General features: G+C 42.3%; 1 protein-coding gene across 2 annotated transcripts in view; it reads right to left on the reverse strand.

Annotated features, from left to right (window-relative positions):
* The window catches only part of LOC148017246 (putative bifunctional methylthioribulose-1-phosphate dehydratase/enolase-phosphatase E1), a 231535-nt gene that overhangs the window by 66732 nt on the left and 146965 nt on the right, over nucleotides 1–17838 (reverse strand). For both annotated transcript variants that reach the window (XM_087663533.1, XM_087663532.1), the window contains one exon: nucleotides 4578–4733. In XM_087663533.1, the coding sequence (XP_087519659.1) occupies nucleotides 4578–4733 (156 nt within the window). The remainder of the gene's footprint in view (nucleotides 1–4577; nucleotides 4734–17838) is intronic.

Here is a 17838-nt window from a genome sequence, read left to right on the forward strand (position 1 = left end):
TAATTGTATATGCTAAGGGGCTTTTGGATTGGCAAAGAAGATTATGGACTTGTACTCAATCCATTAGCAATCAAAGTTAAAGAAATACGGAAAGGGACGCCAGTTTTGGGGCCAACCGGGTGTCTATTGTCCAAGATAATTAAGGTAAATTGTGCATTTCAATTTGTGTTTATTTGCTAATCATTGTAATTAAGTGCTTAGTCAAGGAATTACCACTCTCTCATGTACCTAAGAGGTGCACAGTTATATGTGCCAACAATGCCTCTTATGCAATTAAAGGCACTAGTCATATGCAAGTTGTCTCTGTTTCAGACACCCCTTTGACATTGCACGATGTTCTCTATGTGCCATGCTCAAGAAGAATCTTATTTTCATTTCATTCATTGCAACTTTAAGGTTTAACGTCATTTTCAATGGCCCTCAACGCATTGTATGTGATGATCAAGTTTCCTCTTCCATTGCGTTGACAGACACCCTCACTAAAGTTCTTTATCATCCTGATACATATGATCAACAGCTTGCTGAAGATCATATGTATTGATCGTGCCTTATTAACAAAGGAATCTTTCCAAGATACATGTTTATGGCATTAGAGGCTTAGCCACATTAACTATCAAGCATTGATGAAGCTCCAATCAAAGAACATGATCAAAGATCTTCCAAAAATCCACTTTCCAACAAATCACATTTGTGAAGGTTGTACTTGGTAAGATGCATTGATTTTCATTTCCTAAGTACTTGGTAAGATGCATCAATTTTCCTTTCCATCGAACCACATTTGTGAAGGCTACACTTGGTAAGATACATTGATTTTTCTTTTCTAAGTATTCTCATGTTTATTCTCCATCCATTTTACATCTTCTTTATAGTGATGTTTGTGGTCCTATGCGGACCAAATCTATTGGTGGATTCCTATAATTTGTTACATTAATTTGAGGAGTTGGAGCAGCCATCGTGAGCTGAGTTTCAACCATTACCAACAAGCATTTGTAGATTTGGAGCAGCCAATAGCTGCATGAGGTCCTAGGCAGCTCGCCCACAACCCCAAGCTAAAGGTGTCAATAGTTTTTGGGTCTCCACGTGCAGGCAACAACATTAATTGCTGTTGGGACAAGGTAGCTCCTGCATTCAATGGAGGCTGAGAAGTTTCAGTTTTCTCTGCTGTAGGCCCTAATTTACGACAAAAAGTAGGTTTGGCATCTGCCTCGAGAAGCATGCTAAATATTGAAGACTCCAAGACCTGAATTATTCAAGGCTGAAGGTGATTTTCAGCTGAAATCAAGTGGAGGACCAGTTAGCATTCAAATTTGGGGCATTTCCACTCTCCTTGAAGTGGGTGAAGGCCAATTGATTGCTCGAATCAAGGGGCAAATCAAATTGAAGACTTACTAGTCACTTTGGACAACAAGGGGAGTTTGGATTGCGAAGGGGATTGGGAAAATCCCATTGTAAATCTACTTCTACTTCAGTAAGGCTAAAGAAATACCAAAAGGGATGCCGCTTCTGGGGCCAACTGGGTGTCTATTGTCCAAAGATTTGTAGGTAAATTTGTATTTTCAGTTTTGCAATAAATGCTTAGTGCTGTAATTAAGTTCTAATCAGGGAATCACCACCCATCCATTGAAGGAAGGCTGGTTGCATCCTTCCACAAACAAGTGAAGGAGTGAAGTGGATTTTTGCAATGAAATTCCACTCAATGGTACCTCAAATATCTTCAATGGTACCCACAAATATGTTCAAGGCTTTTTCCCCTATACTATTCACCAAGGATAGAGGGACTTGAATCCTTACGATTCTTCAAAAACTATTGGTTTTTCCTCCTGTGTATCTGACAATCAAAAAATAACACCTAAACTAAGTAGCAATGGTGCCAGCAAATAAACAATAATAAGGCCAAGTTTTTACAATGTGTATTTGCAAATAAGGCCAGCTTTATTGGTGTTTCTTGTCCTATATTAAAATATATATGTACTCTTGTTTCAACTTATTTGCTTTACTTTGCATCCCAAAGTTGCAAAGATCATCCCATCAACTACAACACTATCGATGTTTGACTTTTTGCCTTTACTTCCTTTCAAAGCTACACCATGATATGGCAAAAGCGTAATGGTTGTCCTCATTGTTTCCAAGACTTTTTGGTTCCCCACAAATGAAATAAATGAAATGAAATAAATGGCACATCCTAGATGTACAAACATAGGTCTACTAACTCACATGCATGGTTAATGATTAAATCTAAAAACATTGGTGCACATGAAGAAAGCAGAAAAAAATATTGGATCAAACATAAAAAGATCCCACTCATCCACTCTATATGTAAAACAGAATTACTTCCAAGTTTGAGCATAGCAACAAGTGGGCTAAGCAGTTCAGCGTGTTTCCAAGGGAACAATGATGGAACTAGTTGTTAGACCCCTAGAGAACTAGTATTCTGGACTCGGAGAAGCCTCTTCCAGTCTGGTTCTCCTACAAATCAGGAGGCTGAAATAGGGGGATGCCTAAGTGTACATAGCTTAAATAAATTGACCAAGCCCATCCCTAACAATATGATCTGATGGTTGGCCAATCAACCACCTATATACATGTGATATTGGAGTCCTGAAAGGCTCCATTCACATACTAAATGAGGATGATTGAGGCCATCTCAAGTCGGTGAAGGTGCAATTGAAAAACCTATTAGAATGGAATGTGCAAAGTGGATCTAATGGTACTTACTACATATATTACACTTACTTGGGGGTGAACGGAGAAGCGATTCAAATCATACACCAGCAAAGGATACTACAAATCGCATAGCTTGGTTTCATTTGGTTACCAAGGGACCTACAACGCGCTGCAGTAAATTTCATGTGGAAGACTCCCTTAGACCTCTCACAAGGCGCTCCTTGCCCCTCAAGTTTTTGTCTTCTCAACTTACATTTTTCCACTCATCTCCACTTTGTTCCCAAAATGTTGCTGAGAGGGGATGTGGAGTTATCATGTCCGACACAACCATTTTAGTCTTAAAGCACCTATTTCTGCACAGCGATGCACCTCAAGTGGCATCCACATTTGTTCTATTTATAGGACAGCATTTTAGCTCTTGCTTCACGTGAGTTGTGTGTTCATTGTAGTCATGATGTGAGAGTCAGAGACTTGAGTTTTTCTTTCACCCCTCACCTCAATGGTTATGTTGTACATGCATTTGTGAAGAGGGCCTGCATTTCTGCCACCATAGCTATAATGTTTGTGGGATGCATGCTTACTTTGAAGCGCCCCCCAATCAAGACTGATAGCTATTATAGTATTGTTTTGAGATTAACATAATCAGATGCATCAACATTTGTGAAAATAAAAAGGCATACATGGGCTACGAGAATTTCCACTAGCCATACTCTTTTTAGAAGATAACACCTTGCATTAGTTATAGAAAAACGACTGTAGAGACATCAAAAAGAGGGGGAGGAAAAGCTGGTAAAACCTTGGCTAGCATCTCTTCAGGGTGACTAACACATATAACAGGAGGTAGGGCCATACCTTGAGCAAGGTGATGGCATTTGTTATGTTGCAATACAAGTACATCCAAGGTTGTGTGTATAATTGCAGACATTGTAAGCATGTTCCCAGGCATTCGGAGTCGATAAAGGCCTAGTTGCTTGTGCGACATTCGAGGCAGCTGAGCAAAAATGATACTATGGGATTGCCCAAGGCTTAGGAGGTTTGGCAGAGACTCCTCAAACTCACTCTACATGCACTCATGGCAAGATGACAATGACCTCAGTAGTAGTAACATGGGTCATAAACGCCAAACCTACTTGTGGGTTTGAGAACTTTCCAGGAACATAGCTTAGCAAATATCAAATAGATAGTAGAGCATTATCCTCACTCCCAATTTTTCTCACGCAAACTGAACAACAGGCCACCTGAGAGATCATTGTTAGCATCATTGTGTGGTACTTCTTGTCAGCAAAATGTAGCCAGGAAATAGAGGTGCAATACATCTCTACTTCAAAGAAAATTCTCTCACATGTGGACTGAGATTACCACACTCGAAGGTAGATGGGAGAGAGACCAGGAAGGCTCCAATGCATATAAGCAAGATCAGAGAAGCTTTCCTACACACCTAGGAGACTTGTACTTTCTTTCATTTAGGATCCCTCCACATGATTTGGTAACAGGGATTACAGCCTGCCTGATTAGTTATTTCATTAGCCTTGTACTGAAGACCTCCTTGATGTGGTTAACAAAGGAGTAGTCCTGATTTGTTTCCCTTGATTCCTCACTCCTATCATAGTCCTTGTCAAGGGATCTTGTACATTGCAATCTGTCTCGGTGATACTTTTTCAATGAGGTGTGTTTTCAATAGAATTCTCCCTTTTTTTGGTTTTTTGTCTCAAGTACTACACCAAAAGATTTATCATAGCAAGCATACTAAAATATGATGGCCAGATAGATATGTTGACATCAAATAACCACACTCGTATTGACATTAAAAAAACACCAAAATTTCTTACCTGCCTATTGCTATCTCAATAGCTTCAGCACTAGCACTCGAAGTTACACAGAAACAAGCAAAAAAGTCAATCAAGCAGACACACCTGCTTTCGTAAAAGGTTAATATCAGCTTGAGTCTCAGTTGTACTGAAAGTTGAGTACAGATGATTCTTGACATTATTTCGTGCATATGGGAAAAGAACTTCTGTTACAAATGAGATTGGAGTAGTTGTCCCCTCTATATCCAAGACAATAGCCAACTGCAAAAATTGAACAGAATCAGGCTTCCACAGTCAACAGGCGACTTTACCATCAAATCATTAAAACAAGAATCTCAGAGCTTCTCTAGCAGATATATTATTTTACCTTTTTAATATAGAACTTTTCTTCAAACACAAAGCAAAATTTTGATTGGATACTAGCACAAAATCCCAGGTCCCAGACCAACATTGCAGATCAAACATTACAGAGTATTTTTAATATGCCAAGGTATAAAACAACAAGAGTACAGTGTATATCATCCCAAATACAGATAGGTTTTCTCGGCTGAGGCAGCTGAAAGTTTGAGTTTGAAACCATGAAGTCCATGTAAAATCAAATAAAAGTATTTGAGACAAGTCATAATTAGCAAAATATAAGAACTAGCTTGTCCTATTGAGATGGGAGAGGATAAAGGGCAGTTCAGAAACTGCGAGGAGGATGAGAGATGCTTTTCTCAGGACCTGGGACTCCAGCACTTTCTTCCATTGTCAGCCCATGCAATCTGGCACTATAGACCTCCCGGGTGGTTATTTATTCAGGCCTTGTAATAGACTTCCCTTGTTGTATATTTTTTGGTATGGAAATCCCTTACAAGGCTGCCGTGTACTTTGTATTTTGCTATGGAATGATACATGGTCGCAAGAGGATTTAATAATAGATCTTTTCTCTTCTCTAGAAAAGAAAAAAAGTTTGTCCTACTTTGTAGATGCAGACAACATTATTCTACCATAAGCCCGCATCTTATAGGAAATCAACCAAAATTAGGTTCTCCTAAGTCAAGTTGTGACAACAACTACCAGCATAAAAGAGTTAAGAAATGGTGGGGATGTGGTGGAAAAGGAACAGCCGGTGGAAACAACTTACAATCTGCTCAGGGGTGCTTTGCACAATGAGATGTAGAGAGTAATGCTACATGAGGAGCAGGTGCCCCTTGGACAATGTCCCTCGTCAGAAAATTGTTCACTTGCCCAAGTGAACTTTTTACCAAGGCAAGTATGATCATGCAATGAGAAGGGTGGGTACAAGGAAGGGAGGCCAATGTCGAAGACAATGTCCAAACTTGTAAATGCCAATGAGCAGTAGAAACACCCTCTCAACCATGGATGTCAATGCCAGAGGGGAAAGATCTGATGTTGGTCTTCATCTCACTGACAATCATAATGAAGAATGAAGCTGATGATGAAGGTAAACCTATCGTCCCCAACTAGAAAAGCAAGGGAAGAGTCAGCCACTAAGGCAGTTGGGTTATGCTAGTACTTGATCTCAAGAGATGGCTCCAATGTTGACCAAGTATCGTAGGTATACATGAAACTTGACCTCGAGATATGGCTCTTATGCCGCTCAAGAATGTGAAGGCACAACCACCAATGGTAGCAATCCACCTAACATGAAACAATAAACAATACTATCGGAGTAGCGAATGATGGTTCAATTATAAAAACATCTCAATTTGAAAGGAAAGAAAGATGAATGCCAAGAAAAAATGCCCAAGACCGGATCTCGGAAGAAAATATACTATCTCCATCTCTATGTTGATGGAGGTAATACTCACTAGGGCAAGAACCAAGAAACCAAACCTTCAGCCCAAGTAGGACCAATAACATACCTGTGTTGAGCTAAATTACCATTAGCTTTAATTGAACAGCCCCAAAACTCAAGTTAATTAATGAATTTTAACCATTCTTTTAAATTGAAAGCAGTTTGAGAGAGTTTCAATGTTCCACAAGTAAACCCATAAATAGACAGTCTACCCTCCCATTCAACCAATCTCATTTTTGCAAGTTTCAAGTGATCTAGTTTCTTTGGCCACACCCCATTCACAGGGAACATCTCAACCAAGGCTACCCAAAATTGTCTCCAACCATCCGGCACCTATTTCTAGCCTCCACCTCACAATCCACACCTTCCCTCTATTGAAAGCACCTACTCACAATGTATGTGAAAGTTATGTACTCAGCAAAATGCATCATGCTTTGTTTCCCAAAGGTGAATCTATGTATGCTAATCAAAAAGTATAGCTTGTGCAGAATGATGTTTGTGGACCCATGCATTTCAAATCCATTGAAGGATACTTGTACTTTGTTACCTTCATTGCTGACATGACTCGTAATTTTTGGGCATATGCTTTGAGGCATAAATCAGAAGTGTTTGCATGCTTTGAAACCTTCTTGCCCTGGGCTAAAAATGGCAATGGATGCAAGTTGATTACACTATGTACCAATCGGGGGAGAAATATATGTCACAGGAGGCTAAAAGGGTATTATCTATTAGTGTACTACACCTTACACACCTCAACAAAATGGTGTGCTAAAAGAAAAAAATTGCAATTTAATCGAAATGGCATGTATGTTGTCACACAATAAGCTGCCCCCAAAGTTTTGGCTTGATGCTATCATGCATGCAATGTAGGTGCTGAATCATAGCACATATATTGCTGTGATCCAACAATGTATGTGGCTTGATACTATCATGCATGCAATGTATGTTCTGAATCACAGCCAAGCATTGGCTGAATGTACGTCTTATGAGGCTTGCAATGGTTGAAAACCAATGGTGCTACATATTCATGTCTTTGGTTGTTTGACATATGCTTTGGTGCTACAACCACGAAGATAAATTGCAAGGCAAGGCTGTCCAATGCTTTTTTATTGGTTATAGTGCAAAAAGTAAAGGGTACCACTTACACCAACCCTCCACCAACAAGATTTTTGTTAGTAGAGATGTAGTATTCATTGAACATGTTGGTCAGCCCTGAATGGACTGCAAAAATCAGCCCAATGTGGAGCCTATAGACATGTTTGATAGTTTCTTGCCTTTATTTCAGCAAAGTGCACCTGATTTTGGTCAATTCCAATAACCTATTGAGGATTTACACCAGTAAAATCAGCAGCAAACACATGCTGAACAGCAGCCTGATTTTCAGCCGATTGATCAAGGCATTGTTGATTATGAAGTGGCCAATGCGATGGCTGCTAAATCAAAAAGCTAAAACAATCCCTAGATAGCTATTAGATATATTACAGGGCAGCAAACAATCCCTTCCACTTCCCAGTAGAACTAGAGCAACCACTCGCCACATAAATGGTAACTTGGTTGTGCAAGCAATTGTAATCACTGCATGCAATGAGGATCCTATTTCTTTACATGATCCTTTGCAAAATGAACATTGGATGGCAGCTATGCAATCTGATATAAACTCTATTCATAAAAATGGCACATGGGAGTTATGTGACTAGGCATGCCTGTTGGCAAGAATGCTATAGGCACAAAGTGAATTTACAAATTAAAACGCAAATCTAATGGTAGCATTGATCGCTACAAGGCACATCTTGTTGCACAAGGGTATGCCCACATCAGCATGGAATTGACTATGATGAGATATTTGCATCCACTTTATGTATGACCAACATTCACAGTGTCATTGCTTTGGCTGCTCATTAAGATTGGCACGTGCATCAATTGGATATGAAGACTGCTTTTCTGAATGGCAATTTTCATGAGAAGGTTTATGGTTCTCAACCTCTTGGCTTTATTCAAAAAGGGTGAGAAAGCAAAATGTGCCATTTGCATAAGGCTCTCTATGGTTTAAAGCAAGCATCTAGGTCATGGTATAAAAAGATATATGCATACTTGATCGCTCTTGGCTTCAGTAATTCACACACTGAAAGTATACTTTATGTCCGCAAAGATGGGGATAGCCTCTTGATTCTTGGATTTGAGATATGTTGATTTTGACCATTGTGATCATTGTGTATCTGGTAAGCATGCTCAAACGCCACATAAAAAGTCACTTTCATTAAAGTCTTCACCCTTAGAGTTGGTACATTCAAATGTATGTGAGATGCCAGGGTTATCTCTAGGGGGAAAGAAATATTTTATCACGTTTCTTGATGACGCCACACGCAAAGTATGGGTTTATCAAATCCCTTATAAAGATGAGACACTGGATAAGTTTAAAAATTTCTTGACTGCTGAAAATATGATCAGCAAGACATTAAAGTAACTTTGCTCTAACAATGGTGGAGAATATGTATCAAAAACCTTCTAGGCCTCTTGTGACCAAAGGGATAAAGAGGGAGCTCAATGCCCCTCATGATCCGCCCCAAAATAGTGTTGCAGAGCATATGAATAGGACTATTCAGGAAAAGGTCCGTACCGTGCTATCTCATGCTGCATTAACCCACGGATTTTGCACAAAGGTTGTTATGACAATTGTACACCTGATAATTCGGTCACCAAATAGATCTTTGGGGACGAGAGTCCCCCCAAGAAGTGTGGTTGGGCAAGCCACCTTCTTATGCACACTTTAGAATGTTTGGCTACGAGTCATTTGTGCACATACGCAAGGAATAACACAGCAACAACGTCATCTTTGTACGAGGGCGCTTGGGCACGTGAACAATTTTTCCACAAGGGACACTATCCAAGTGACACCTATTGCATGAGTATTCTTTAGCATGTAGCATACTATGCATCCCACTGTGCAAAGCACCATTGGACGGTCCTAAGTTGTTTCCACTAACGGATTATACCACCATCCTTCTTCACATGATACCTCATCACCTTTTCCTCGTCATCGACATCTTGGAGTGGTTGGGTAAGCTTGTACTATTTTGTGATGTATTGGGTGTACCATCCCTACTCCCGTCTTCTGAATCACTGTTACTTCCCCAAAATTAACTTTCCACCCAAAAAAAAAGATTCAATGTGGTTCCATCCACCTTTGTAGGGCTTGGTAGGCCATTGGGCAATCAACGAGCACCCGTTGTCCGATGCCCTGTCCTCTCTGGGGTGACTACTTGGACTCCTTGGATAAGATAACCATCGCCTGTGTAGTCTTAGAAGGCCACTCGGCAGCCAATGTGTACGGTGCACCCTTTGTTCAATACCTTGGCTGTTTTGGGATGGGGTGCCTGTCAAAAGATGATGTACCAACAAGACAGTAGGGTTGGCGAGAAGGAACACAAAGTGAACTCGGCAAACATGGAGAAGAGAAGAGAAGAGAGAAGAAACTCTGATGAATGGAATGATGAAGTTCTGAATCATGGAGTGAATGTGATACAAGGGAACCAGGGTGCCGTAGCACAAGGAAGATGTTGATGAAAGCCACGAACCACAAACCGCAATGTCCTCCTGAAGGGGCGTGAGGGTAGTGGAGAGGCTGGAGAGAAGAGGTGATGGACTGAATGAATCAGTCGTAAGGAATGAATGAGAGAATGGCCTATAAATAGGCATAGTCAGTCTAGGATGGCGCCCCTTTTTGGGGCTACAAATCCTAAATGCAAAACACAGAAATGCAAAAACGCAAACTGCAGGTGAAGGGTGAAGGATTTCTTAATAGTGCCTTGGGATACACATTGCCCACCTTCCCTTTTAGGCTCAGGTTTGGGCTTAAGAGGGGGAGTTAAGCTAAAACACCCTTTAAAGCTGATTAGCATCTTTAAAACACTTGCAAAACACGCTAAATTAATGAAAAACACAAATTTAATATGCAGTTCAAGAGTGTTTCAATGGTCCCCCAAAACCCTAATTTTTCGGGCACCCTTCAATATCTATAAATAGACGGGTTGTGCCCACCATTCAACCTTATCCCTTTGTGCAAATTTCTAATTCTTCAATGTAGATTTCAGCCATCAACCTTCATCCACGTGGCGGCGATCTACCCTTCATGACTAATGTCACTCCTCCATCAGCCCTTGTAATGCATGGCACCTTTCTCCCTAGCTGTCATGCACTGTCTGGCACCCTTCTCCCTATTGCATCCCAAGCACTCTAGCAATCAACGTTTGGTATTTCTTCACTCCGACACTCCAACTAGTGGTCACAACACTTAGGATCCGTCTCTAGTAAACGTCGCACTCCAACACTACATTGCTCTGTCCTTGGGCATTCTATACACTCTTACATTCATTTACAACATTCATTCACTTCAAAGTTTCATCTCTCTGTGTTTGAGTTTTGAGCTTTTGTGTTTTGCATTTTGCATTTAGGATTTAAGTTTTTACTTCTCTCTATTTGAGTCTTTGTGTTTCAGTCTTGGTCGTACATATTGTATTTCCTTGTGCAAACCCTGGCATATCTTCACAAGCTCTAACTAAAAGGCATCTAAGTAAAGCTACAACATCTGAGGATGGTCTGCCAAGTCATCCTCTTCCATCCACTTTGCATCCCTCGATGAATAGTTTTGAAACTTCACCAAATATCCCTTGAAAAACTTTGCCTCTAATATTTCCTTCTCTATGTGCCAAAATCTGCTCATGTATCAAAATCTCATCCAGCTCCTCAACCTCAAGTTGAATTTCACTAGATACATCCTCTTGCACATCATCATGAAAAGGCCTCAACAAACTAACATGAAAGGCATTGTATGACTGCCAATGTGGATGTAATTTCAGCCAATATGCAACATGACTGATCTTCTCCAACACTTGGAAGGACCCATAGTATCTCATACTTAACTTCAGATACAACCTCTCTTCCTTTCATCTTTTTCAGCCTTACCTTTTCAAAACATGGCAATACATAATTGCCCTCTTCAAATTGCAAAGATGTCTATAGCAATCAACTGCCTTCTTTTGCTTTTCATGTGACCTCTAAAGTGCATACTTTATCTTTGCATATTGCATCCAAGCTTTCCACATAGCAATCAACCTCAAAGATTTAATCGCTACTGTGCAAAATAGGTAGTACCTTCTTCTTGCCACCTTCTACAACCTCAACTGGAGCTTTACCAATGGAACTATGCATTGTGTTGTCACATGTGAACTCAACCAATGGCATATACTACTCCCACTATGTCTTATGGTCTGATACATAACACCTCAAAGTATCTAGCACTATGAAATTCATCTCTTCAAATTGACCATCTGTCTAAAAATGAAAGAATAAGGAGAATTTCAACGTAATGTCTATATTCTCAAACAATCCCTTCCAAACTAAACTGGTCATCCAAGGATCTCGATCACTAACAATGGACTCTAGTATACCATGACACTTAAAGATATGCTACAAGAATAAGTGTGCCATAAGATCAGACTTGATCTTCTTTCTCATTGAAATGAAATCGGATTGTTTGTTAAACCTGCAAATGATAGTCCATATCCCATCATTCCCTGTAGATATCCTAGGAGGCTCAAAAATGAAATCTCTATCAATGTTCCACCAAGGCCTGTCTGGAATAGGCAAGGGCTGCAACAAACCCAGCATCTTCTACCTATCATGCTTTACTTTCTAACATACGATGCATGTCCTGACAAGCTACTCTACATCATGCCTCAAAGCTGGCTAATAAAATAAATGATCTACTGCTTTAGTTGTGGCATCAATACCTCTATGTCTTGCATCCAGAGGATCATGACTTTCAATAATCACTCTAGGCCTCTACTGCTTTGTGATACACAATCATCCATGCATCATCAAAAATCCATCCTAAGAACAAAGTGCTCATACCTCTAGCCATTGCAAAGCTAATCATAAATATTAGCAAAATCTGAATCAGTAGTATACTACTCCATGACATCCAACTCAGTGTGATAAACCATGTTGACAGTCGAAATTTGTGGCTTACGTGGCAGTGCATCAACCACAACCACCTTTCTATCATCAATGTGTACAATATGAAAATGAAACATAGAGAGAAAGTTTGCCCATCTCATATGCTTCTCTGACAACTTTGTCTGCGTCAGAAAGTACCTTAAGGTCTGATAATCCATCTACACTATAAAATCAACCCCTAACAAGTAATGTTTCCACATGGACAATGCATGAATTACAGCCAAGATCTCTTTCTCATAGATCTGCAAATTATCGTGGAGAAGCTGGCTCTCATAAGCCACAACTTAGCCATCTTGCATTAAAATAGACCCAATGTTATTTCCACATATATCACACTCAACCACAAATGACTTCCTTAGATCAGGCAACATAAGCACAAGATCTGGAGTCATCTTTTCTTGTAACTTTTCAAATGCTGAAATTTCCACTGTTGTCCATCTAAATGGCTTATTCTTCTTCTCCAAAGCATACAATGGAGATGCAATTTTAGCAAATCCACATATATACTTCATATAGTAGGAACATAGTCCCAAGAAACTCCAAATCTCATGTACATTTTTCAATGGTGGCCATAAGCATATTGCCTCAACCTTTGCAAGGGCCATACGAATACCATCAACGAATACAATCTGCCCCAAAAAATTGGATTTCATGCAAAAAGAATTCACCTGCTACCTGCTCAAGCCTGCATTAAATGCAGTTGTCTATTATCCTAAGGCCCCAAAATGTTGTCATCTTATCAGCAATGTTGTCACTAGTCCTTGAAGGATGTTTCCCCACTATCGCCTACCTACTAGAGGCTCCTGATAGCTATCATTGGTTGTATTCTACACAGGAAAATCACTAGGAGCTCTCTCTCTCTCTCTCTCTCTCTCTCTCTCTCTCTCTCTTTCGTAAAAGGTAATTATATTAATTACCAAAAAAATACAAGATTACTTGATTACAACATACATGACGACAATCTAAGCCATCATGAGAAGAGGTTCTAAGTACTACAAGTTACAAGGTCAAGGCAAAGGCGCGGAGGAAATTGCCATATGCCAGGGATGTAAGTCCTCCCTAGAGAGCAAATCAGAATGCTGGAGAAGATCTAGCTGCCAATACAAGAGGCCCTTAAGCCGCGCAATATGTCGCTGAACATTACAGGCGGAGTCAAAAAGAAAAGCATTCCGAATGGTCCAGTTATGCCAACAGCCCCAATATCGAAGAAAGTGATACATGAGCTTCATATGGGGCTGCGCCGGAGTGGGGTATTTGGGCTGCCCAAAAACCCAATCAAAGGGACGCAAGGTGAAACCAACCACTCCTTGCCAAACAGCCGATAAAAACAACCAGACTTTCTTAGCGATGGGGCAAGAAATAAATCGGTGGCGGGCGGATTCCACAGTGGTGGTGCAAAAGAAACATTTGCCATTGGAGATTCGTCGCTTGGAAAGAGCTGAAGTGAGCGGAAGACCACCAATCATCACTCTCCAAAGAAAGACTTTATATTTGAAGGGTGTCTTGTTCAACCAGCCCTCCATCACAGTTGCCCTCCACCATGACCGGGATTTACGCAATCCCCATAAAGCATTTGCTTTAGTAACTAGCCATTGATGATCTTTAATCAGAAGATGGTACACTTGATTAGCAGAAACTTTGCTCAAATGGAGCCGGCCTTGTAGGTCCCAATCCTGCCATGGATGATCCAAAGCAAGGGCAGGAAAGGGTTGTCTGCACTGGAGCTCCCTCAAAGGCTGTTCCCATAAAGGCCTATATCCACGAGGAATCCTGAAAAATCGAAGGTTATCCTTGTCCGCACGCAAAATCATAAAGCTATCATCCGCCAGGGATTGGCTAATGAAGTGTTGTCCTGTAGGAAGCGACAGTCCGGCCAACTGAGAAGAGGCTGCCATATGAGATAACATGGAAAGAACTGGATGTGTCGCAAGGGCAAAGAATAGAGGACTCAAAGGGCACCCCTGTCTGACAGAGCGGGCAAGGACAAACGGCTCACTAACACCTCCGTTCAGCATGACTCGCGAAGACGCCGCCGTGCCAATGGTGTAGATTAGACGAGACATCCGAGCACCAAAGCCCATAGCAGACATAAGTTCAGCAACGAAAGACCAGTCCAGATAGTCAAAAGGCTTTTCCAGGTCCAGTTGAATGAGTACTACCTCCTGATGAGAATGCCTTGCATAATCAATTGCCAGTTGAGCATTCAATACATTGTGCAGAATATTGCGGCCCTTAATGAAACCATACTGGAGAGGGTGCACAATGGTAGGGAGATGCTTATGGAGCCGATTCGCCATTACTTTGGAAAAGATTTTGTACATTGAACCCATTAAAGAAATTGGGTGCCACTGTGTCAACTTAGATGGCGAAGGAACTTTTGGAAGCAGCTTAATAAGTCCCCCTTTCCATGAGGAAGGCATGATCCCCGTTTCCCACACCTGCTGAAAGAAACCCTGCAATGGTTTCGCCAATTGGGTAGCAAAAGCCTGAAAGAACTCATTAGTGAGACCATCCCAGCCCGGACTTTTATCCTTGGGCAAGTGTAACAAGACATCCATAACCTCTGCCTCACAAATATCTGACTCCATAGTAGCTTGCATGTCCTGCGGAAGCTGATTGCGGACCAGGTCATAAAAAACCGAACGGGCCTGAGTAATTTGGGCTGAAGGTGGAGAAGTAGAACCGAGAAGGTCGCGGAAATAATTCTTGCACATATGCACAATAGTCTGCGGATCCAGGATAAGGTGGCCTTTTGCATCCTGGAGTCTGGTCATATTCTCGCGAGCAAGAGAGGCGTGGAGAGCTCGAAAGAGCTTATGGGTCTGACACGCACTATCTTGCAAAGTCTCCGTCAGATGTTGCAGTTTGGCCTGCTGATATGATCTCAACTGGAACTCTTTAATAAGATCAGCCACCCGCGTGGCCAGTGCAAGCAGAAATTCATCATCCGAAGTATCCACCAGCAGCGAACGGACCAAAACCAGCAGGTTTTCCGCGGCCTGTCGACGCCACCGACACAGAGATGCATGATACATCCCATACTGCCGAGCAACCCGCTGCACATTAGAGAGCAATCGTTCAAATGACGCAGTGCCCTGAGAGGAGAACTCCAAGAGGAATCTGTCAATCAATTGCTGCATATAGCCCTGAAAGATGCCATGCTTCAAGTAAGACAAGTTGAAACGCAACGGGAGTCTCTCCAGAAATTGCTTGAATGGTGCAATGGGTTGGGCAAGCAGCTCAAGCTACAGAGGGAAATGGTCCGACAAGGCATATTGCTGCAACACTTTTATTTCGAGCATCTCGGGAAGAAAATCATCATTCTGCATGATATATATACGGCCCAACCGCGACCATGTTGTTGCATACTGGGCAGAATGGAAAGTAAACCCTGTAGAAGACGGATGTAGCCAGGACCAGAGATCTTGCTTAAGAACAACAAGAGCCAACGCATACCAAATACGACTTTCCGGCGCATCCATTACCGAATGCTCCGATGTGGACTGGGAAAAATCAACACACATATTGAAATCCCCCATGAAGAAGCCCCGTCTGCCAAGTGACAAGGAGGTCTGCAAAGTCTGCCAAAGCTCCCGACGACATGACGAATCATTCGGAGCATAGAGGCCAAGTAACCATAAGATTTCCCCTTCGAATAAGATTTCTATCACCAAAAAGCGGCCATGAACATCATTTTTAACAAGAACAGGCTGATATTTGTCATATACAATCATGAGCACACCCGAATAATGCATGGCCTGTGTCCCTGCATAGAACAAACGAAAGCCATGGCAATCCACAACTTTTCCGGCTTCACCGTGACTCTTGTACTCAACAGCGCACAAGACATCCCATTGATTCTCATACAATACAGTCCACATGGTATGTTGCTTCTGTCGAGAACAAATGCCTCGCACATTCCAGGTGGCTATTTTCATGTGTATCCAAAACAAAATCAGGTACGAGGCACAGCTTGCCGCCATTTGACTTTGTCGGCGAGAATATCCAGGACTCCCTCGTCCAAGAAATCTGCCAACACCGCAAAAGAGTTCTGAGGACCAGATTTGGAAGTAGACGGCATATCTGCTGGCTTGGGGTTGGAACGGGGATAACGACGGTCCCACGGGATAATGACGTTGCCTCTAGTATCAAAGGCCAGCTTAGAAGGTGGACCCTTTGGACGATCCGAATACATTTTCCTGGCGGGCTGAGGACAGGGGGCAAAGGAAACCATAGCAGGAGCAGAGCGCTCAGAAGACAACATTTCCTTCCTGCGCATATATGTACGCATGGAATCTTGTGAGGTAGTAGACACAGTATTCTCCATGCCAGCAACGACCCTGTTGCCTTTTTCTTCACGTACTTCAACCCAATCAGTGACACGGGAATCCAGACCCGAAACCTGTTGTTTACCTTTGGCCAGAACTTGGGGCTCGTGGATAGTATCCAGCGACGGAGCATCACACACCATATCTTCCATGGGCGGCGCAACATGGCCAACATCTGAAGTGTGTTGCTGCTCCGGGCATTTGGCCATAAAATGCCCCAACTGTCCACAAGAAAAGCAATGTCCCGCAAAATTGCCCCATTTCAAACGAAAGTGTAACGGATGCATGCCAGAGCAATTGAGGCGTAACCAGGCAGGCCTTTTCCTTGCAGTATCCCATAACATACACAATCGGTTGCGATTCATAGCCCTGAGACTGGGAGGGACCAGAACAGTTCCTACCGCGGCCATAGCATCCTTCAATAGTGGCCAATAAACAGCCGGACAATTTTCCACTTCTACCCACACAGGGCATTCACGTTGCAGCAGGCGCTGAAAATCTGCCATTGGGCGCCACGGAACCACATGAACCAACCGGCGATCAAAAAACAGAGGCAGTTTAGACAGGAGAGCAGCACGGTGCGTCTCAGATTTCAACAGGACCTCAAAAAAACCCCGGGGCCCAACAAAAATCTCTTCAACACATTCCCCTTGTAGCAGACTGTGCAGCCACTGGCGAATACGGGAAAGCAGCGGGATTCGGCCAGTGAAGAAGAGTATCACAGCGCGATCATAAAACACCGAAAAGGAGCGTAGGACAGTTTTTGGGTCGACGGTGGCTTCCAGAACATCGTCAGGTGCAGAGTCAGAAAAGACTTCCTGATTATGTTGAACATAATCACCAAGCAGAGTGTTGGCAAATTCCAGCAAATGCTCCCAGTCAACATCCTGAGAGTCCACAGAATCTGAAGCAACCTGAGCATAGGAACGATCCTGATGAACACCTATCTCTTCCGAAGTATGCTTGGTACGTTTACCTGCAGGCTGGATGTCAGGACCAGGGGGCATCTCTTCGGTGCACGGAACCATATCCTCAGGTTCCTCAGCATCGGAATCCGGGCCAACTGCTGCCACCGTTTGGTCTATGAAATCCAGATCCAAACCAGCCATCGTGGATCACGATCTGATGGCGACGGAGGACTGACGCACAGTGGATAGCAGGAACCTCAGCCTTATCTTCCGCAGTCGTGACCTGTCCCAAGAGGGCACGCGGCAGGGCACAA

This window comes from Lygodium microphyllum, chromosome 22 (genome assembly GCF_053477565.2).
Source record: "Lygodium microphyllum isolate KBCC chromosome 22, Lygodium_microphyllum_v1.1.10, whole genome shotgun sequence".
In the NCBI taxonomy this organism is placed as follows: Eukaryota; Viridiplantae; Streptophyta; class Polypodiopsida; order Schizaeales; family Lygodiaceae; genus Lygodium; species Lygodium microphyllum.